Raw genomic sequence first — 24,507 nt, 5'->3', positions numbered from 1 at the left:
GGATAAAAACATACATCGAAGTCATAAAGAACCAAGAGCAAGGTGTTGAGCCAGATGCAAAAACAACAAAGAAAGTAGCTAGTTTTATTCTAATAGGTGACGAGTTATATAAAAGAGGATATTTTATGCCCCTGTTAAAATGTTTGACCAAAGAACAAGCAGAATATGTAGTCAAAGAACTTCATGAAGGAATTTGTGGACTGCATTGCGGAGCTCGAACAATGACAACAAAGGTTTGCAGAGCTGGTTATTATTGGCCAACAATCCGAGAGGATTGTGAAGTTTATGTCAAAACGTGTAAAAAATGTCAAGAGTTTGGGAGTTTAAATCATATCCCAGCACAGGAGTTGCAAGAAATTATATCTCCATGACCATTTGCAAAATGGGGAATTGATATACTTGGTCCATTCCCACTTGGACGAGGCCAAACCAAATTCATGATAGTAGCTATAGACTACTTTACAAAATGGATAGAAGCAGAGGCATTGACAAAGATAACGGCGCAGCAAGTCCAAACGTTTGTATGGAAAAATATAATATGTCGATTCGGAATCCCACACACTATTGTAAGTGACAATGGCCGACAATTCATTGACAAAAAACTTATGGAATTTTATGCAGATTTGGGAATCAAGTCCACAACCACTTCAGTTGAACATCCGCAAACGAATGGACAGGCCGAAGCCGCAAACAAAGTTATTCTTGGACAATTAAAAAAGAGGTTGGGGACTGCTAAAGGATTATGGGCTGAGAAACTACCAGAGATTTTATGGGCATATCGTTGCACACCACAAACATCAACTGGAGAAACACCGTTCAATCTCACTTATGGAACAGATGCAATGTTACCAGTAGAAGTCAATGAACCAACATTAAGAAGACAAATGGAAGATTGGAATATCAACAATGAGTGTTTGAGGACCGATCTTGATCTTATTGAAGAACTTAGAGAAAAAGCAAAAATAAAGGAGACTGCAGTAAAACGAAGAGCAATGAAGAGATTTAATGCAAAAGTAAAATTTAGGACTTTTAAAGAAGGTGATCTGGTATGGAGAATGCGAACTGATGCTCGAAAGGATCCACGACATGGAAAGTTGGCAACCAATTGGGAAGGTCCTTTTGAAGTACTAGAAAACTTACAAAATGGAGCTTATAGATTAGAAACTTTGGAAGAGAAAGTGATACCGAGAACCTGGAATGCAAGTCATCTAAAATTTTATTTTAGTTAAAATAGATGTAAAAAGAAGACTTTTTGTGTAAATACTTATCATACAATGAAGAAGCATTCTCAAGAAACAATTCATCTTGTTATCTTCTTTTGTGTACATATTCATTCTTTGTTTCTCGGCCTTGGATGCTTTCACTTAAGGTGAAATCCCTCCCGAGAACAGATTTACATAACTCTTTTGGGCTTGGATGCTTTCATTTCAAGTGCAATCCCTCCCGAATAAACATTACACGATTCTTTCGGCCTTGGATGCTTTCACTTCAGGTGAAATCCCTCCCGAAAAAATATTCACAACTCTTTTGGGCTTGGATGCTTTCATTTCAGGTGAAATCCCTCCCAAATAAACATAAATATACTTCCTTCGGTCTTGAAAGCTTTCAAACCAGATGAAATCCCTCCCGTCAGAATGTTTCTTTATAACTATCAATCTCAAATGAAAACCGAAAGATCAAAATCAAAAGATGCACGATTTTTACACCTTAAAAACCGCCAGGTCCAAAGCAATAACTTTACAATTCAAAAAACCGAAAGCTACTTATACATCAAAAATACTTTGCTAAACCGACAATTGCATATTCCAATCAGTCACGTATCAATTACAAGTCAACCTCAGTAAATGAAAGGTTTCGGATTAGTAAATTTATACTTCACAACTTAAATCAATATCATTTTTCCATAGCAGTATTGATCTCATCATTATCAAAGATAAATTCAAAGATAAAAACTGCTTTTGTGAGATAAAACCGAAAACAAATAACCCAATGTGCTAGTCACGTGATGTTATACTTTTTAAATCCCAATCGAAAGAACCCGGTACCAAGTCTATTAATAAATGAATGTTTTAAATTCAAAATAAGTAACCCAAAGGGTCAGTATTCGGTTAACACCGAAAGGTCTTTAATACTATTCGATTATAATAAAAAATATCACGCTTAAAAAACCGAAAGGTCCAGGTTACAACATAGTCAATATTTTCATGCTCTAGAAACCGAATGTTATGTTTAATCTAGTATTTATGATCATTAAAACCGAGAGGTGAGTTCAAACATTTCTTATATGAAATAATAAGAAACTCTTTTAAGCGAAACCAAACGATGAATACAAGGCCAATAATCATAATAACTATTAAAAAGTCCATTATTGTAATAAAAAATAATTATAACTGACAATTTTTGAAACCTTTTAAAAAAAAAAAAATTCTTAAAGTTTTCAAGATAAAGAAAACCGAAAGCTAACAATTCTCACTATGATTATAACCGAAAGAAAATTTTGATCGGACAAGATAATGTGAAGGATAAAATCACGATGTTAACCACAAAAGCTTAATATTTATATTAAGAAGTTCCCAAAAAGGAATTACATCACGAATGCAAATATTAAACAACCCAGCATTCCAAAACAATTGTTCTTCTCAGCAAGTAACCCAGAGTTAACCGAGAAACTATAAACAGTTAAAACCCCATATCCACCTAATTCTCGATGTTAATATCTTCAGCATCATTATCCGGAATCTCATTAGCAGGAATGAGTTCACCATTATAAAAATCCTTCTTAACATCAAAGTTACCTTCATCAATAGGAATCTTATAAAAATATTTTGCTTGTTGAAGAGCCTTCTCAAAGCCAAGTTTGTGCTGTTCAAATATAAAACTTTCGGCTTCAAAAACATTAGTCCTTAGCTGATTAATTTCCTCATCCATAAGTTTGATGGTGTTTTTGTCAGATTCATTCGCAGAAGATAACGCCGATACCTTTTCGTTCAAAAGTTGATTCTAAACGCTTGCATCGCAGCCCAACCATTAGGATGAAGCTGAGTAGGAGCAATATTAAGGAAATTAAGAACGCCCATTTGAAAATTGTTCAAAGGCAATCGAATATGAAGATCTCTGAAAAAGCAAGCATAAAATTAAAAAAATTCATAGCTATCACCTTCTCGGCCATGACACACATTATCAACATCTCCAACACACCGAAATGAAATGATATCATTTTCAATATCAGAATAATAAATTTGAGAATGGGAAAGAACTGCTTAGGCAAAGAACGATACTTCGAGAAATACTCTCAAACTTTAGAATTAACCCATTGATAACCTGGACGAAAGTTTTTCTGGGGCTCAATAAATACAAATTCTTGAGGAACATCAACAGATGAACATTCATACAAGATGGAGTAGCAGATGAAGACTTCGACTCAGGATGAACTTCTTCTCGAACCACTCGGCCAGTTGATTCACCACCCGCGCTTGAACATTCATTAGTAGCAGAAGAACTTGAAAGAGACATTACCTTCGCAAGAACTGAATGAAGATCGACAATACACTTCCTTCTCAACAGCAACAAAGCTCACACAAAATCATAAAAGATTCAATGACAAACCTATTTATAGCCCAGAGTAAACCCTAGAATTCCAAACGTTACAAACAATGTGAAACCATTCAAAAATATATCATCTAACGGTCAAAATAGCAAGTTCATGTCAAGTCATTTAAACTCAGCAAAATAAAGCACGGAAACCAAAGCGTTCCATATCAAATCAAATTAAATGTCAAAATTATTATATTATATTGAGACACAAATATTTGTTTAAACTTAAATAAAATATTTCTGTCTTGGGGGCTAGTGTATTGGTAGGCTAAAACCGAGAGGTTTAGGCCGAGAACAACATGTTAAGTAACCAAGGGGTGATAAGGCTAAAACCGAGAGGTTTAAACCGAGAGCGGAAAAGATATACGTTAAAGAATAAAACAAAACATAAATATTATTATAAAAATGAAACTCAATTAAATTAAAAACCTGCATGAGGGGTGATGGAAACCAAGTAGAGGATGCTCTAGGCCATGAAGCCCAAGCCCAACAAGGGGCCCAAGCCCATCAAGGGGTCCAAGCCCAACAAGGGGCCCAAGCCCAACGAATTACTAGGAGCATGGCAAGAGCTTTGGGACAAGAGTATAATAAAATGGCTCTTCTTATTTCTTTTGTAGAATAGGGGTGTGAGTGTAATAAAAAGGTGTAAGTAGTAAGGGAGTCTAGGGGGGAGTGTAGATAGGAGCCTAGGGGGTGCCAAACCGAATTTCATTGCATTTGTGTGCCATTTAGCTTGCATTTTCAGCACCTCTAGGCTATAAATAAAGGTGCTTAGCTTGTACAATTCAGATTGGAATTTTATAGTAGAGAGACTATACTCAATTTTGGAGAGAATTTGTGAGTTTTGAGTCTTCCTCTTCTTTGCCTTATCTTGTGAGCTATGGTGAGCTTCAAGTGGTGGCACTCCATCACTTATCTTGGTTCAAGGTTCCAAGTGGCGTGAATGGCTTCTTCCAATTCTCAAAATCCAGCAAGCATCTTCTTCTATAAGTGTTCTTCTTCCTTTTCTTCAATTTCCATTCGGTAGCTTAATTTCCTAGTGTTTTCCTTCATTTTTCTACCGTTTACATTTCTGTTTTCAGCTTGGTTTCCATTTATTCTATTCGGTTCAGTAGCTAGCTTTTCAATTCTGTCCAGTTTTTAATTCTTGTTCTTCATTCCTTGTGTTTGATTCAATTTGACAATACATGGACTTCCATATGAGTCTTGGTTGGTGCTAAGTTTTGGTGAGTTCTTGAATGTAGAACATTGATCCAATTCTAAAGTAAAGTGCCTTTCAAATCCAGCTCAAGTTGCTCCTAAGAATGTCAAGAATCATGTGTTCTTGTAGTTACATTCACATCAAGGGGTGTGTAAATAATAAAAAGGTGTAAAGAGAAAGTCCAAAAGAAAAGGGGAAAAGCCCATTAAGGAAACCCTATAAATAGAAGTTCAGAGTAAGAAAAAGGTAAGAGTGAATATTGTCTGATGATACTTTGAAATCATATCTGACTTTGGCATCACAGCGCCTTGCAGGTACCCCCAACCTGTGTGAAGGGAGAAGCCGAGAGCACCTTGCTGAGGGAGAAGCCTAGAGCACCTTGCTGAGGGAGAAGCCGAGAGCACCTTGCTGAGGGAGAAGCAGAGAGCACCTTGCCTAGGGAGAAGCCTAACACATTTGCCCAAGAGGGGTCCAGAACATGAGCCCAAGAAGAAACTAAGAGAATCCGGCCCAAGAATGAAGTATTTGTGTAAAGCCTAGTCTTGTCAACCTAGTTTCAGTATTCTCGGTCTTTGTTGTAAGAACAATAGTCAAAAGAATTCTTTCACAAACTTATGATATAGGGATGGCAAAGCGGGCCAGCCCACCCCGCGCTTGGCCTGCAAAAATGCGGGACGGGTTGGCCCGCCCCGCAAAGTTATTGCGGGCTAGAATTTCCGACTTGCCCCGCATAAGAGCTGGCCCACAAGTTTGCGGGCCAGCCCGCGTTTTTTTTTTAAAATTAAATATTTATTTTTTTACATTTTGTTATTAAAAAATTGTCAAATTAAACCTATATATTTGTTATTATCAAACCTAATTTTTTTTCTTTCCTTTTCAAATATAGTCAAACATCAAAACATTAAGATAAATATCAAATATCACTATTCTTCCACTTCCAAAACATTAAAAATACCTAATTCCAAAACATTAAACATAAACATTAATTCAAAAACATTAAACATAAACATTATTGACATTCTTCCATTTCAATAACATTGGATGCCACCTTAGTAGAACCTTCATCCATTTTTTCATAATTATAATCTTCCCCGTCATCTGCATATATTAAAATAATGACAATTAATTAATTAATTTTTCATAAAAATAATACAATAAAAATAAGATAACTTTTGGCTCAATTGAAGGCTTGGTTATGGGTAACTTCTAAAATACCCTCTGTTTACTTCTCCTTCTCTAAGTGGTGTCTTGCTCCTTTATCGTGTTTGAAATCGATTTAATTGGCATGACCCAGTTTAGGTTGCCCTGCTGCTACTAAGTGCCAATATTTTTTTCTTGCGGGTTTGCGGGCCAGCCCGCCCCGCCCCGCTACTGGCTCGCGCGGGTTGCGGGCTAATGCGGGGCGGGCTAATGCGGGGCGGGCTAATGCCGGTTGAAAAGATCATCCCGTCCCGCATTTTTTACTTGTGGGACGCGGGCCGGCCCGCACGGCTCGCCCCGCTTTGCCATCCCTATTATGATATAACTTTTATAAAAAAAATTAATAAAATGATCTAAAACATGATACTACATGTTCCACTTTCATCTGATAGCTTCTAACGTTAAATTATGATAATAATTTTTAAATATTTTATATTTTAACAAAGATAGTTTCAAATTATTTAAAGTCAATATTAATAATAATTTAATATATATATTTTTTTATGTTAACTCTCCAAGTATAAAACTGTGACGAAATTCAAAGTAGATTTTATTAATATAAATAAGAGGTCAATTATATAAGATTAGGATTAGGATTAGGATGAATGTTTATGTTATAACAATATAATAATATTTTGAATAAAAAATAAATTAAATAGAATTAAAATAATAATTTATTAGATGAATGTTTCTTAGGGTGTGTAGTGTGAAAAATATGAGCAGGCAATTAGAAAAAGATTTGTTTGATGCAAAGCATTGTATATAAATTTGTTAATGTGGGTGGGTGGAGTATATGATTTGAAGAAGTAGAAGGTATATAAAGAATTTGATTATTGAAGGTGGCGTTTGAGAATCAATGGGGGAGAGTGACAGAGGGAAAGGGAATGTGAGCTTGGAGGGAGAGAAGGTGATATTGGTCCCTTACATGGAGGACCATGTCCCCAAATATCACCAATGGATGAAGGACCCTTCTCTCCTTCAAGCCACTGCCTCAGAGCCTCTTACCCTCCAAGAGGAGTACCGCATGCAGCTCTCCTGGTTCCAGGACCCTACCAGTTAACTTCTCTCTCTCTCTCTCTCTCTATCTAACTACCCTAACCCTAACTCTTTCACTGTCACTTCATCCATTTTCAATTCTTGCAGAGGAGACCTTCATTGTACTGGACAAGGACTTGGTTGTTGGACAATTCTCGCACGGACAACCCCACCTTGAAGGTCACTGCCCTTTTCTATTACTATTTCCTCAGATCACTTTTTTTTTTATATAACCAAATTTTAACTGCAGCCATGGTTGGTGATGTGAATCTATTCATGAATGATTTGGATGATCCTCATGTGGCAGAGGTTGAAATAATGATAGCAGAACCAAAGAGGTACCTAAATGGACTTCCGTTTCATCCACTGATTGTAAAATGTAGCACAATTGTTATAGTCATATGCCCCTCAATATCTTCCTCTTTTTCTTTACTGTATAATGGTTATCATAATTGGTTTACCTGCTGCTGCTTCTTAGTCCTCGTTGCTGCCTCTGCTTCATAGTACACTTGTTTATCTTATATGACAACTGGATTTCCTTTCTTTGTTTGAGAAAAGAGAAAATTTTGGAGTGGATGAGGGTGCTGATATACATGTGTTGGAGAGAGACAGAAATTAAGACCATAGGCAGAGCCAATTGAAATAAGTTGAGATTGTTTAGTAGCAGTACACTAGCACTATCTATGTATAATCCCTGTTCAATGGCTTAATAGGTATCTATCTACACAAAAGTCTAAGGTGGGTAGGAATAGGCAAACTCAAAACCAAGTTACTTGAATATCACCTTTCTGAATTTTCATCTCTTTGTTCTGTGAACCGTATCTTTTTGTGAATTTTCATCTCAAACATCTGAAGAAAATTTGAATTTGTTCTGAATTAATTGTATTTGGCTTATGCCTATCCTTTTTTACTGGTGAAATTTGGTGTTTCTGTTGCAATTTTGAATGATACCTCTATTCAATAATTTTCCATGTTATGAGCAGAATATATAATTTCAGACCACGAACATACTTCTTGAAGTTTATGTTATTTTTACTTCCCTGCTCTGGGATCTATGCTCCGACTTTCAATTCACCTGATTATGCAAGTACAAGAGATAAAAACAGTTCCTCTGTCTTCATCTAACAGCCTAAGGTTTTGGGATGATTTGGATTTTTGAAGCTTGGGCATGTCTGGACGAGTTTTTCTATACACACTTCTGGGAGAAAAAAGTAAAAGGAAAAAATGAAATGAGTTTCTCCATATGTTAAAATAAGAACATGCATAAGTTAATTTGTAGAAATTGCCTCATATAAGTTCTCTAAATTTTTATTTTTAACTTGTGCACAAGTTAATTTTAGCTTGTTCAGAAATTCGTTATATTTTTCTTCCTTTTTTTCTCTCCAACAAGTGTTTATAGAGAAGTTCTCCAAACAAGTCCTAAGTATTAAATCTCTTCATTCTAACCTCTGCGTCAACTTTGTCTTTGCTGGCATAGCCGTAGGAAGGGACTTGGGAAGGAGTCTGTTCTGATGATGATCACCTTTGCTATCGAGAAGTTAGGAATTAATATCTTTCGGACTAAAATTGGGGACTCAAATGGAGCATCCCTTGATCTGTTCCAAAAATTGGTTTGTTCGCAACTTTTTCTTTTATCTTTCCTTTTATATTGAAGGAATGTTGCCTCTTACAATTGTACATATAACTTATTTTTGAGCGGTTGTGAGATAATGATGCTTTTGAACAATAACATTTTTAAGTTTGCTCAACATATTCTTTAATTTTAGAGATAGGATCATTCAATAGATTGATTTCATGTACTCCCGTGTCTCTCTCTTCCATGGGTTGTTAAGTTTTCTAAGTTTGACTCAGCTCATGGATTTTGTGTAGGGATTTGTGCAAACTTCATATAGCAGCACCTTCAAGGAGGTGAGTGCATTTAAATTTCAATGGATTCCCTGACTGTCAGGCTAAAGAAACTGCAACATTATTATTTAAATTTAGCTTAGGAATCTAACTTTCCTTTTCTCAAATAAATTCGGGTTAAAATACATATGCTTTGTGCTTATTTGGTAGGAGGTACAAGCTAATTGATTATTGTAAATTCATCTCGGGAAAGAAAGTTTCCTTCAAATCAATCCTATTCTCAACTATTATAGACTTATGGTGATGTTGAGTTTATAACACATAGAAACCCAGGATTAAAAGAATTAAATTACAACAACACACTACAGATGTTCCAGCTTTGTACACAAGAACAAAACCATTCCCAAAATAATAATTAACACACTGTACGCATAGAAATGTTTGTGTCATTTACAAATAATCTAAATTGATATCGGATGTTTGCATATTTCTGCATGTTCACTTTCTTCCTATAGTAATGAGTCTTCTAAAAAATAGGCTAAATTTTATTTTTGCTCCTTTATCTTATTTATAAGTTGTAGTATGGTCATATATCTTTTAAAAACATCATTTAAAACTTGAGGCAATTTGTTCTTTCTAAAATAGTTACCATTGGCAATTTTAGGATAGGATTTTTTAAACCAAATTTTTTCTGATTCAAAACGTCATACTTGTTCTACTAAATTCACTTACATGGAAATTATAGAAATCGACATTTCTTCAAAACAAAAAGGGTCATAGACACGGTGAAATGAGTCCCACAAACAGCAAAAAAATTGAAAAATGCAATATTAGATCTTTCAGTTATTCGGGTGAATTTCATTGTGTATATGGTGATTTTTGTTTCAACATCAGTTGTAGGTTTTATCTAGGTGAATTTAACAGGATAAATTTGATGTCTTGAATTATTCAAAATTCTATCTTAAAATCGTTTATTAGTGAAATATATCCTATGTACGACTATGTTAGGGAGGTGTTGGTATTAGAATAAAAGTCCAACATTCCAACACTTTAACCAAAAGGAATAGATTTTAACCATTTTTCAGAACATCATAAACATTCCAACACTTTAGCTGATGTATATCTTGATATCTAGTGCCTTAATCGTGGTTTACTTTTGATTAACTTTGTGTTCTATATAATGTTTCCCATTTATATTACGAATCATGGTTGTCTTCGTCCTTCTCTAGACTGTAATAATCGGTCGTTCCTATTTTACAGGTCACTTTGGAGTTGCAGATAACACAGCCCAAGAAAGAGGAGATACTTGGTTTAATCAAAATGGTAATCAAACATACATAAACGTAGCAATATCACTTCCAGTTTATTTATTGGTAATCTGTAACTATATTAAGGGGAGACATGCTTATGTTTTTCTTTTTAGAAGGAACAATAGACACGATGCACAGGAGAAAATGCTTCTGAACTGGTTATGTTTTTCGGTTATTTAAAGTATCTTTCAACTTCCAAGTCCAATAAGATAAGATAAAGTCAATTATCACATCTCAACTATTATAAAAAAATCTTTGAGCTCTGGAAAGTGAGATTTTTAGCTGTATTGGAACAAAGTACTTCATTCTTTTAATCAATTTTCAAAACATGATAGATTTGTATGATAGATTGATTGTTAAAATAGCGTGAAACTCTTTGTGAAATCACTTCTTTAAAACAAATAAGTGAAAAACGTGTCCTTGCATAGACTTGCAAAATTGGTTTGATGGGTCATGATAGTGTCCTATTAGATTTATTTAATCTCATATTACTATTTATTGTTTTTTCTTATTTACTTTTTTTAAATTTTTTTTTTATAGAAATATATGTTAAAAATGTAGGTTCAATTATGTTTATAATTAATGAAATTTGGGATAATTTGGTTTTGATCCCTCATATTTAAAAACTTTGTTTAATTCCTCAAAATATGAAAAAAATCAGTATATAAGTTCTTAAATACTATATTAGTTTAATTAAGTTTTAATAAATTTGGGTATTTTTAATTAAGTTCGTATTAAATTTTTGTTTTATTGATTACTCAAATTATTTATATTTTTTAATTGACTTGTCGTTTAATTCTGTTAATTGAGTGATTGAATGTTATATTATTGTGCTGACATCCACTTTAGCTGTCTTCACCTGTGAAGTTTTGTGATTAACATAAAATGATATTGTTAATGTAAATTGACAAGTGTTTTTATGAAAAATGTGTTGGATTATCATAATTCTGGATGACTTTAACATCATTACCTAAAATGATCAAGGAACAATCTTTATCACCACCATTTATGTAGGTTAGGATGACAATTCCTTATTATCTAACATAGTTTTCAATGAAAGTTATATTAATTGCAATAACCACGTGGAGAACAATAATAATATGCAAGATAATAACTACGTTACCAAATTAATGAAAAAATTAAATAACAAGTACTGAATTGAAAAAAATATAAAAATTGAGTATTCAATAAGCCTAAAATAATTAATAGGAATTCAACTAAAAATACTTATAAACTTACAAGAGATTTGAAACTTAGTTAAGCCTACTATATTTGAAAGATTAATATACTTTAAATCCTAAAATATATAATTTTTAAATCATTGCTGGAATTATTTCTTTTTTATGTAGAACATAAATTGTTATTTATTATGAGCAAATATATCTTAATAAATATGTATTTTTTTAAAAATTTAAAAACAAATTATGTATAACTTAGATAACATGTTTGTTACTATTGTTAATTCTTCTTTTATTATATGGTAAATTCAAGTTATTTATTATGAGTAAATATATCTTAAAAAATATGTATTTTTTTAAAAAAAAATTAAAAACAAATTATATATAACTTAGATAACATGTTTGTTACTATTGTTAATGCTTTTATTTTATGGTAAATTGTCCTGTGTGTGATAAAGATAATATAAACGATTGTGATATGCGATAAAACTCAGATAAACAGACTATATGTTAGAAGTTTCTTAATAAAATAAAATGTGGTTAATTGAGTTAGTTAATTATACTTCTAATTATCAAAAGAATATATGTTAGAAGGTTCATAATAAAATAAAATGTGGTTAATTGAGTTAGCTACTTATACTTCTAATTATCAAAACTTTCCATTGAGAAATAGTTTAATGCTTTTAAACATGGATTATACCATATAGGGTGAATTTCCTCACGAATAAAATGTTTTAGGTATTTTACAAATTATGTAGAATGGTTTAAAATGAAAAAGGAACTTATCTATTGTCTCAATCATAAGTGATCATAGAGAATGTTTTCAATAGTCTTATGGTGATAGCAATATTTGTCACAACTTTTGAACCCTATGAACACCATAACAAAATGTTGTAATAGAGAAGAAAAATATATTATTATTGTTCCTGTCGGTTGACTCGCTCCGCCGATTGACTCAAACAGCTGCTACGGCCCTTCAATCTTGTCAGAGAATCATGCTTTCTTGTTCAAGAAACCTCTCACTTGCAAAAGACAAAGGGTGCCCTAGCGGCCGTTTGCACTTCGACGCTCAAGTCAGTATTAGGGCAAAGAAACACAAAGTGTGTATATTAGCTCCAGTCTCAAAAATTGCGTACCTTACTAGGGTTCTTAGCACCCTTTATATAGGCTGAAACTAGGGTTTACCTTTGTGCTGCTACCTTTGACTAGGGTTCCCTCGAGAATGCCCTTGTGTCGCTATTCATAGAATCTTAGTGTATCTGGCGCATGAACTTCCCTTAACTGGAGTGCAACGAATGACAGAGTGCCCGCTTGGGTACCAACTTGTGCACCTATTCTCTAGCGCCATCTGCTTCGTGGGTGCCCTAAGTATTCACGTGCCATGCATGCAACTTCCTTAGAAACCCTAATCCTAATGGGCCTTGCCGCCCCCTAGGATTATCCACACGTGTCGCGCCTTCATGCGTCATACACACCATGTGCATGGATCCCTCGTGACTTAGGCTTCTCACATATCTCTTGTCTTTAACTGGTATCTTAACAAAACTCTAGGGCCCACCTTATGCGACCCTCTACAACGTCCTGACGATCGATGTCCAATCTTCTCCTTCCACTGGTGAGGTCCGATATCGATCTCCAACATCGGGCTTAGGATAGCAATCTCAAAGACTAACCAAACCCCTGGTAGGTGCGTCTGGGGCCCACCTCACGTGGCCCCCTTCCATTACCAAGCATCAGTGCGCGATGTTTGAGGTCAGCCTCTGGGTCGATGACCGAGGACTGGTCGGGACAATTACAATAAATTTTCTAGAACAATATCAAATTATTATTTCAAAGTACTCATTAGCTGAACAAGTAAATATATATTATTATTTACAAAAGATAATTTGCATTAGACTTATCCTAAAAAATTCTTATGAATAGTACATGGGTTGTAAATCTTACATATCATATTTCTATATTTTATTTTATATTAGTGTTTCATCTCAAACACCAAGGAAAAAAGGGATGAGAAAACTATGTTCGGATTCTCTAAATCATAGGGGTGACAAAGTGAGGCGGGCTGGTCTGCGACCCGCTGAAAAGAACGCAGGACAACTTGACCTGCATAACTTTAAAATATATAATTTTTTATCTGCAACCCCATATTTTCCTCATTTAGCCTCATATTTCACATTCTGAAATTTTTAATAACATCTTACTACACATATCTCGTGAAAATAATATTATGAGACCATTTACCTAATGCATCTAAATAAAGAAATAAAAAAAAATTATTCAAAAAATTATTTTTTTAAAAAAAATATTTCTATGCGAGTTGGCCCGCAGGCCCGCGGGCCAATCCTTATGTGGGACGGGCTAGAAAAATCAACCCGTAGATTCTATATGGGGCGGGCCTACCCAACTCGCTTTTTGCGGACCAAGTGCAGAACGAGCCTATGCAGGCGGGCCAACCCGCATTGCCACCCCTGTTAAATCATCATGCTTATAAAAGTTTCTAACTCTAGGACAATGATAATTGAAGAGGCATTTCATGTTAGATTCAATGACTATAAACTCATAAGGAATTATTAGAGTTAGGTGATGCCTTGTAATTGAGCCAAGTGAAAAGAAAGAACGATCATCTACCTAAACATTAGACAATGAAGTAAAAGTGTTTATAAAATAAACAAATCAACTAAATAGAGTTAGCTAACAAAAATGCTCATATGATGAGAGATCATCCATCTAAAGCTATGTTAGGAGATCCAACTGAATAAGTAAGAATAATATAAACCTTTCTAGATAACATTACATTCATGATTGTTTCTTCCTGTACCTCCATATATTCTTCTGACACCCCATACAAAACATTAAAATACTTTTTTATCCTTCTTGTGTCACCCCCATATTTCAGATTATATAATTCATAATGGTATTCTGGATTATATAATCTGGAAGCTAATCTCATATTAGAAAAGACTTTCGGATCATGTAATCCAGAAATTAATCATGCATATGAAAAAACATTTTCGAGTTTGTAATCCGAAAGCTAATTATGAATTTGGAAAATGACTTCTGGATTACATAATCCAGAATATTATATAGGGATATTTTTGAAAATACGAAAATTTATGGAAATGAGAGAAGAACATATGGAGGTGTAGAAAGAAACAATGTGCTAGATAGACTATCTACGAGATGCTAAAAACAAGGATTGAGCAATTTTAGAAAATTGATGTTTGGAAACTTGTTGATCAAATAAAAGATGAGTCAAATTTTAGAGCCTTAAGGATTTTCCAAAACAAACTAGAGAAATAAGATAACATAATGAGAAATAAGACTAGACTTGTGCATAAAACTTACTCACAATATATACTCCAAACCTTCCTCATAATTCAAATCTATGTAGATGATGTTACATTTGATGTTGCTAAAGAATCTCTTTGTGAGGAATTTGCTAAGCTAATGAAACAATGTGCTAATATTCGGTGAACTAAAGTTCTTTTTGGGACTTCAGATAACGTAGACGAAGAAAGATGATAAAGATAACGTAAACGAAGAAAGATGTCTATATCAGACAAAGTACGTGAAGAAACTTTTGTAAAGGTTAAAATTGAACGGTGCCAAAGAAATGAATGCCCTATAAAGAAAACTACATGTTGAGTTCAAGAGGGAATGCATTGAACAATGAAATATTTTCACAATACAGTGATTAATTTTCAGTAAATAAAATTGATTGAGATTATAAAATAAATTTTATAAAAGTGTGAGATGTTGAGTTAAGGGTTCTTTTAAGTACCAATAATGTTAATGTATATGTAGAATAATATGTAAAAATGGAGATATGAGGAAGAAAAAAAATGAAGAATTATACTGGTTCACCATTACAAGATGGCTAAGTCCAATTGCTTAATCACTTTGATTATACCAATACACTATATTTTCACGTTTTACAAGAACACTTTAAGAAAATAAGAAAATATAGCACATAATAAGATCTTGAACCTTATAAGTTTTTCTATCACCACTTGTGAAACCTTGTCACAAGTAGCACTGTTGACAACCCTGGTCAAGATCATATGCACCAAAATAATTATAAAAGGAACAAAATCACCTTGGCAAGTTATAGTGCAAGATAAGAAGAAAATATACAAAGTTGATCAACATGTGATATTTTCAATATATGATCTTGAAGTCATTGATTCACTTAATTAACTCCAAAAAATATTTTTCTTTTATCTTGTAAAGCTTATCTCAATGTTCAAAATTTATTTAGAATTTTTTTTCAAATTGATTTTCAAAGATAGATTGAGATAACTCTTATATAAACATGTCAATTTTAATGGATTAAAAATTGTTTTAATCAATCAAAATAGAAATTGATGTTAGAATATATGACCTTAAACGAGAGGGGGGTGAATTTTTTAAGAGGGATTTTCGCAAACTTTGAAGGTATAATGAAAATCAATGCTGAATTACAGAGAAAAGAATCAAGGAAACAAAGAACCAAAACTGTTTTAAGATGATATCAGAAAAACAATCGGTTGTTTTGTCGAAACAATCGGTTGTTTTTAAGAGCAGTTTATAAAAACAACTTAAAAACATAATTTAAAGAGTTAAGGGTAAGAGATAAGCACGCAAGCAATTTATACTGGTTCACTCTTACACCAAGAGCTACATCCAGTCCCCAGAAACCACTGGTTATTCCACTATGCAATCAAAACCAGATTACAAACACCACACACCAAAGTAGTGACCTTGAACCCCTCAAGAAACACACTACCTTTGGCAAACCACACCAAGAGTGTTGATCTTGAACCCCTCAAGAACACACAACACTCCTTGGCAACACAAATACAGAAATACAGTAATCAAGGAAGAAGGGAATAGAATACACCTGGGTATTACAAAGCTTAAAGTTCAGAATTACAACCCAATCCTATTCCACACACTTAAGAATGATCCAAAGCTCTTTCAAATCTTGGAAAAACTGTTTTGATAAACTCTTTCTGTTACTCCAAGATTAGGAGCGTAAAACTACCTTTATATAGACCAACCAAGTGGTCAAAAGCATTTAATAAAGGAGCCAAGTTAGTTAGGATCATTTAAAACATATTAAAACCGCTTAACAGAATTCTGTTAAGGTTTGCAGGAAAACAATCGGTTGTTTTGTTGAAACAATCGATTGTTTTGGTTTGACAGCAAAGTCAACCAAGTTTTTCAAAAACAGCTAAGGTAAAACAACCTGTTAAATTTTTGACAGCTTTTTAGAAAACACATCTTTTCAAAAGGTTAAAGATTCAAATGAACTTTGATCAACTTAAGGAGTGAATTAACAAGTTTCAAACAACTAGACAACACACACACCCAGCAGCAAGGTCTTCAAGCTTTCCTCTTGGATTTGGAGACATCAAAGCATATTGTTCAACAATTGATGCCTTCCAATTTAATGCATTAAAATGTTTTAATGGATCAAATATTATTTTAATAGGTTTACAAGGCGAATTGCCCTTATACAAACCACTTTACAAAGGTATGATGGGAGGAAACACAAAAAGAAGGAGGACCCCTATGAGGAAAGTGATGATTAAAAGAGAGAACAAATCCAAATGCTTCGAAGTTAGAAGAGATATTTATGAAGAAAGACATTTTTCTTGAAGAACATTTTTAATAAACTCTTTTCTTCTTTTTAAAATGATCAGAAAATAGTCTTTATGTAGACTCTAAAAAGATGGTTAAAACAGTTTGATCATTAAATAATTTTGTTAAAAACATTTAAGAAACAATTTGAAAAAATAACAACATTATGTTAAAATAAATTAATTGATATTTAAAATAAACGGACTGTTTTCTTTTTCTGTTAAAATCTCAACACAAAAAAGCAGTTCACTTATTGAATTTACTTACTCATTTTGTTTTACAGAAAAAACAAATGAAAACAAACCTTTTTAAAAATCCTAAGTGTTATTCAATCGGTTGTCGCGATAAATCAATCTATTGAAAAACTTATTGTAGTCATGAGACTTGAACATAATCTTTTTCAATTGATTTAAAACACAAATCAACTAACTAAAATTAACACAAATTTGAAAAACAAAACTTTTAAAAGAGATTTCAAATCATTTGAACTTGGATCATAACTAAGTGCAAATTAACAACTCAAAATCTACCGCACTAGAAACCTTTCATGAGATAGAGGTTTGGTGAAGATATCAGATAGTCATAATTATTATTAATGTTGGAAACAAACTGCAATTTTATGGACGGGACTCGAAGTCAAGTCCCTTAAGTGACCAAAGAAACTTTAACCACTACATCAGACAAGTTCTTTTGTCATATTATGATTTTTATTATACTTATTATTATTATTAATATTATCAATAATATAAATATTATTAACATTATTAATATATGAACTCATATTTTTCATGTTTAGCTCACACCTTCCATGCTAAATCCTCTCCACTCCTAGGTTTCCCTGTGGATGTCCAAGTGCTCCATACCAAGGTGATTTTCGTCCTCTAATATACCCTAGACGTTTTAGGGTTACATTGGGCTCAAAGAAGGCTAAATGTTACCCTAACTAGTCATTTTTAACCTTAACTAGACCTATTTTACTATTGGCCCAAATACAAGCCCAAAAACCTATGCTACTTAGCCCAAATATTTGGTCCAATTTATTTATGCTACTAGGCCCAATACACGACCCATGAAACCCTAAAAAACTTTATACAATTTATTTAAGCTAAAGCTTGGCCCAAAAATAATGTTGAATAGTTAGCTGAAACTCAATCTTCTTGTGTTCTTCTAACCAAAACTCTAGTTTATGTTTTGATGAGTTGGAAGTCTTCTTGGATATGTTTGTACATTCCTTCATCCTAGAGTAGTCCTCTTGATTGGGCCTACAAAAATAAAAAAAATCCCAATTAGATCCATATTTGAAAATAAATCCATAAACAAACTCTAGATCTTCATCCTCTTATTATGTGGTTGTGTGTAGCTGGGGGCTCTGCTATCAATGTATACAAGAGTGTCTCTGCCATCAGTAGCAGAGTCCCAATCTTCTTGTATTCTCCTTGCCATAACTCTAGTGGTTAGTCCTAAGTTGAGGCCTCTGCCATCATCCATTCCCTCTTGAAGAGGATCTGTCCTCAAATCGAAAGTCTCTACCTCATCATTTGTGCTACCTACAAAAGGTGTTAGATTTATAAAATTAAAAGTAGCATGTACTCTATATTCTTCATGCAAATCCAACTGATATGCATTATTATTGAATCTCTTGAGGACTTGGAAAGGACCATCTCATCAAGGATTGTACTGGACCAAAGCGCTCGGAGCTCAACACTCGATGTCGGACCTCAGCACTTACCGTAGACAGGTCATCTCGGCTCGGTCAAGTTGGTGGGCCATGTGATTAGGCCCCATATGTATGTATTAGATCTTTTTTCGTATGACCCTTTGTGAATAAGGCCTAGGCGACTAGCGAGGGGTAGTTTTTTACCTAGGGGTGTGCTTAGTGCGTAGGGGACTAGCTTAAGTAAATGTTTTCTCTTAAACCTAAGCCCATGTGTGCTAAGGCACGTAAAGGTTAGGTTGCATGTATTCAGAAGAGGAGCGTAGCGCCACACTGAGGGTGACTACGTAAACAGATTTGACCCATGATGTTGGTATGAGTTGGTACTCTAGTGGTTATTCTGTTATTATTTTATGCACTCCCTGGAGGAAAGATTCTGTTCTGTTGCAACACCGTGAGGGTGTGCCCTTGAGCAAAATATTTTCCTGTTGAGTATGCTTTTAGTTGAGATTATATTCTCGTGATAGAAAGTTGTTACAAGAGGTAAACTATAAAATGGACTTGAGATCCCAGTTTAAGGTACGTTGTTTCTAAGACTTAAACTTACTACTTTTTAAATTCTTATAAGTCTTGTACTGACTTGATTGTCGGAGTGCAATCAACAGGTAGGGCCACCTCTGTTTCAACGGAGCTACATTCTAGAGCAGCAAGAGATAGGACAGATCGTGAAAAAACAGATGGAGCTAGAGTTTGTCATCAGAGTCAACCGGCGAGCAGGTTAACTGACAAGAACATTTGGCGCCTACTGTGGAGCTTGATAAAACCAAATCCCACCCGCAATTGTACTCAGGCTTTTAGGCGTGATGAGGAATACGAGTTAGGGTCCGTTAGGATCTGAAAGGAGTGATAACCCCACCATAAAACAGCTTATGGAGACCGTGAGTGCTCTCCCGGAGACGATGTCGGCATCAAGGGCTGACCAGGAGAGGCTCATGGCGGAGGTTCAAGCCAAGTAGGTGCTTAGGTAAGATCACTTCGTGGCAAAACTAGACGCATCACGAGTGAGTAATAAGGAGTTATGTAAAGCCAACGAGGAATTGCATAAGGACCTACATCAGCTGGGCGAACGCTGCACAAGGGAGCGAGGCCCGATTATTCAAACAAGGGCTCACCCCAGGCCATTCTCATAGGTGATTATGGAAGCTGTAATATCAGCTAGTTTGATAACTCCCAAGATTGTTTTTACAGGTACAAAAGACCCTGAGGCCTTTCTCACAGCATTCAATGCTCATATGATGATCTCGAGAGGAACGAACGCTATGCATTGCAGGATGTTTATAGGCACGTTCACAAGCACGATGATGCAATGGCTTGTTGTCCTCCCAGACGGTCATATCACCACTTTCGATCAATTTTCTGGATTGTTCAGGGAGCAATTCATCGTCAACCAAGCTCCGTCGCCTGTCCCTTTCGACTTCTTCGGTATAAATCATAGATAGGGAGAGCCTTTGAAGGATTTCTTAAATAGGTTTGAGGCGTTCGTAGTAAAACTCCAGACTCAGGATGAGGTCTTGATGGTCCATGCCTTTGGGAAGGGGATCATGTCAAGGCTATTCAGCGACTCGCTGATCAGAAATCGGGTCAGGACGTTCGGGGAGATCCGACGAAGAGTTATTGTCCACATCGTCGCGGAAGAGGCTGTAACAGTGAAGCGCGGTAGAACATACCCAGGGCAGGCCAAGCCCAAAGAAGGAAGTTGAGCTCAACCAATGAGAGTACATGAAGCCGTGACCGAGAAGAGGTCATACACACGACGAGCACCTTACACGCTAAGAAAAAGCCAACCAAGTTGAAGGCGAAAGACGACCTGCCTTTCCAACCCAAGTTTAGAATGACGTACAAGGAACTGTTGGCCATGCCGGGAATGGCAGACAAGCTAAGGTTCTCCCCGAAATCTGATAGGAACTTGGGACCGCGCAAGGAGGTCTGGTGTGAGTTACACAAGGCATTCGGAATGATGTGGAGCACTGTATAGCCCTAGGCTACCAATTAGCAGGATTGATAAAGGATGGGTTCCTGAAGGAATACCTGGAAGGGATCCAGGAAGGGTCGAAGGAGGAGCTTCCTCCAGCGGAACAGGGGCACGAAATACATGACCACAGGGAGATCAATACTATCTCAGGAGGGGGATGCACCGCTTCCAAACGTAAGAAGTACGTTAGGGAGGTGATGACAGTAGAGGCGCGGGAGCCTAATCAGCCGGCCGAGCCCGACCTCTGATCTACCAAAGCTGATTTGGGAGACGTAGTCCCATATGAGGATGACCTAGTAGTGATCTTGGTCGTCACAGTGGGAAGAAGGGTACATAAGGTTCTCATCGACCAATGAAGCTCAACCGACGTGATGTTTTGGGTGACTTTTAACAAATTGTAGTTGTCACTTGATCAGGTGAGACCATACGACTGCTTGTTTGGTTTTGCTAGGGATCAAGTGGAAGTAAGGGGGCATGTGGAGTTGAGGACGACTTTCTCGGATGGCACCTCATCTCACACAATCAGTATCAGGTATTTAGTTGTTAACACAACTTTGGCTTATAATATGCTTTTGGGCAGACCCTCCTTGAACAGGTTAGGAGCAGTGGCCTCGACAAGGCACATGAAGATGAAGTTGCCCACCCTTGAGGGGAGGGGGGGGGGGGTAATCGTTATCAAGCCTCACCAGAAGGTGGCGAGGAAATGTTATGAGAACAGCTTGAAGAGCAGAAGGGAGTATGCACAGTCACTACCCAAGCACATGTTCCTGATGTAACCACCCGGGCAGAAATCACCAGCGAGGGGCAACCTGAGCCCACTGGTGAAGTTAAGGAGAGAGAGATCAAAGGGAAGAGGTTCAAGCTAGGCTCATCACTGGACCATGAGATGCAAGACCAGATCGTCGAGGTGATAGCGAGGCATCTGAACGCTTTTGCATGGACTGTCGCGGACATGCCTGGCATCGACCCTGGCTTCTTGTGTCATAGGCTCACTATGGACAAGAAGGTCATACCAGTAATACAGAGGAGAAGGAAGTTTAATGAAGAGAGACGTCTGGTCATCAAGGAAGAGATCTGGAAGCTTTTGAGGGCTGGCCACATAAGGGAAATTCAGTACCCTGAATGGCTAGTAAATGTCGTGTTGGTAAAGAATGTCAATGGAAAGTGGAGAATGTGTGTCGACTTCATAGACTTGAATAAAGCCTGTCCTAAGGATTCATACCCGCTGCCCAACATTGATTCATTGGTGGACAATGCTTCAGGTTGTCGACTTCTGAGCTTTCTAGACGCGTTCTCGAGGTACAACCAGATCTGCATGCATCCTCGCGATGAGAGCAAGACCATGTTCATGACAGAGCTCTCCAGTTATTGTTATAAAGTCATGCCTTTTAGGCTGAAGAACGCCGACAGTTCTCAAAAACCATGACTTTGAAATTTTGTTGACTCATGGCACCAAGACACACAAACTTGGTCGACCCTCTAAAATCAACAAACTTGACTAAGTCCAAGCCCGGCCAACATGATTCCTCTTGCCCTCAAACTTTTCCCAGATCAATTTGCATGCTTTTGTGAGGTTTCGCTCGCAGCATCTCTCAAAAACCATTACCTTGAAATTTCATGACTCATGGCACCAATGCACATTAATTTGGTCGACCCACCAAAATCACCAAACTTGGCTAAGTCCAAACACGACCAAGATCAATTTCTCTTGCCCTCAAACTTTTCCCACCTCATTTTGGATGCATTTGTGAGGTTTTGCTCGCGGCATTTCTCGAAAACCATGACTTTGAAATTTAGTGACTCATGGTACCAAGGAACACAAACTTGGTCGACCCACTAAAATTACCAAACTTGACTAAGTTGAAACCCAACAAGGATTGATCCCACTTCCTCTAAAATTTTCCCACCTCATTTTGGATGCATTTGTGAGATTTCGCTCGTAGAACTTCTCAAAAACCATGATTTTGACATTTCATGACTCATGGCACTAAAGCAAACAAACTTGTTCGACCCACCAAAATCCCAAACTAGGCTAGGTCCAAACCCCACCAAGATCAATTCCTCTTGCCCCCAAACTATTCCCACCCCATTTTGGATGGATTTGTGAGGTTTCACTCACGACACTTCTAAAAAACAATGACTTTGAAATTTCATAACTCATGGCATACAAACTTGACCAACCCACCAAAATCACCAAATTTGGATAAGTCCAAACCCAACAAAGATCAATTCCTATTTCCCCGAAATTTTTCCCAACTCATTTTGAATGCATTTGTGAGGTTTCGCTTGCGACATTTCTTAAAAGCCAAGACTTTGAAATTTAGTGACTCATGGCACCAAGGCAGACAAACTTGGCCGATCCATCTAAAATTACCAAACTTGGTTCGCTCCCAACCCAACCAAGAACAATTCCTCTTGCCCCAAACTCTTCGCACCTCATTTTGGATGCATTTGTTAGTTTTTGCTCATGACACTTCTTAAAATCCATGACTTTGAAATTTGATGACTCATGGCACACAGACTTGGCCAACCCACCAAAATCACCAAACCTTTGATAAGTCCAAACCCAACCAAGATCATTCCTCTTGCCCCGAAACTTTTCCCACCTCATTTTTGATGCATTTGAGAGGATTTGCTCACTACACTTCTAAAAAAACCATGTATTTGAAATTTCATGACTCATGGCACCAAGGCACACAAACTTGGCTGACCCACCAAAATAACCAAACTGGACTAAGTCCAAACCCAACCAAGATCAATTCTTCTTGCCCTCATACTTTTCCCACCTCATTTTGGATGCATTTTTGAGGTTTCGCTTGCGGCACTTCCCAAAAACCATGACTTTGAATTTTCATGACGCATGGCACCAAGGCACACAAACTTTGTCGACCCACCAAAACCACCGAACTTGGCTAAGTCCAAACCCAACATAGATCAAGTCCCTTTGCCACCAAACTTTTCCCACCTCATTTTGGATGCATTTGTGAGGTTTCACTTGGGGCATTTCTCAAAAACCATGACTTTGAAATTTAGTGCCTCGTTGCACAAAGGCACACAAACTTGGTCGACCCACCAAAATCATAAAACTTGGCTATGTCCTAACCCAACAAGGATCATTTCCACTTTCCCTAAACTTTTCCCACCTCATTTTGGATGCATTTGTGGTTTTTCGCTCACGGAACTTCTCAAAAACCATGACTTTGGCATTGCATGACTCATGGTACCAAAACACTGGAAATTCATTAAAATAGTGTGCTAATTAATTGCAATAAAATTTTCAATTTCGCTACTCAATTCAAATTTTCCAGAACCATAGAAATCTCTATGAATTTCCAAAATGAGTCAATCCAACGAGGCTATCTCATTAATTACAATATCCTCTAATTCCTGTAACCTAAACCTAACCATTCAAAATGAAGATCACTCTTTATTTGACTAGGAAGAAGAAGAACGTATAACCAACATAAACTTCCTTAGAAAAAGGGTTAGGCTACAAGTTATCCAGGAAAGCACAAACAAGGCTTTCAAAGCCCTACTGAAAGATGTATGAGAACCTGAAGTAGACCAAATTGAAGTGTGGCTGATAAACAAAACTCCGGAGATGATAAATACATCCACATATACTAAATGTAGGCAAGTCAACCAGCACATTGCTAGGCTTGAAGAAAGGATAAGGAAGAACATAGAGGAAGATTTGCTTATTGTCCAACAGATGGAAGCATGTTGGAAGACAAGACTAGACAATCTAGCCATTATCTTCTCTGACCAAATTAATCAGGCTCTTAGTGGAAATCCCTTTAGTAGCCAACCCTTTCAGCCACCTCGTTCCCTGTAGA

The 24,507-nt window shown here is 36.1% G+C and overlaps 1 protein-coding gene across 1 annotated transcript; it reads left to right on the top strand.

Annotated features, from left to right (window-relative positions):
• The first annotated feature begins 6,689 nt into the window (after positions 1–6,689).
• LOC137830994 (GCN5-related N-acetyltransferase 9) lies at positions 6,690–10,417 on the top strand. Its single transcript, XM_068638458.1, has 6 exons — positions 6,690–7,050; positions 7,139–7,210; positions 7,281–7,368; positions 8,508–8,640; positions 8,900–8,938; positions 10,136–10,417. The coding sequence occupies exons 1-6, from the start codon at positions 6,852–6,854 to the stop codon at positions 10,214–10,216; spliced, it is 612 nt and encodes a 203-aa protein (XP_068494559.1). The 5' UTR covers positions 6,690–6,851; the 3' UTR covers positions 10,217–10,417.
• Positions 10,418–24,507: the final 14,090 nt, after the last annotated feature.

This window comes from Phaseolus vulgaris, chromosome 6 (genome assembly GCF_000499845.2).
Source record: "Phaseolus vulgaris cultivar G19833 chromosome 6, P. vulgaris v2.0, whole genome shotgun sequence".
NCBI lineage: Eukaryota > Viridiplantae > Streptophyta > Magnoliopsida > Fabales > Fabaceae > Phaseolus > Phaseolus vulgaris.
Note: the sequence above shows the minus strand (reverse complement) of the source record. Positions and strands in the feature narration are given on the sequence as shown.

Coding starts and splice junctions, on each gene's coding strand:
- LOC137830994 (XM_068638458.1), top strand. CDS start 6,852: ATGGGGGAGAGTGACAGAGGGAAAGGGAATGTGAGCTTGGAGGGAGAG. Junction 7,051..7,138: donor CTGGTTCCAGGACCCTACCA/GTTAACTTCTCT, acceptor CAATTCTTGCAG/AGGAGACCTTCATTGTACTG. Junction 8,641..8,899: donor TTGATCTGTTCCAAAAATTG/GTTTGTTCGCAA, acceptor GATTTTGTGTAG/GGATTTGTGCAAACTTCATA.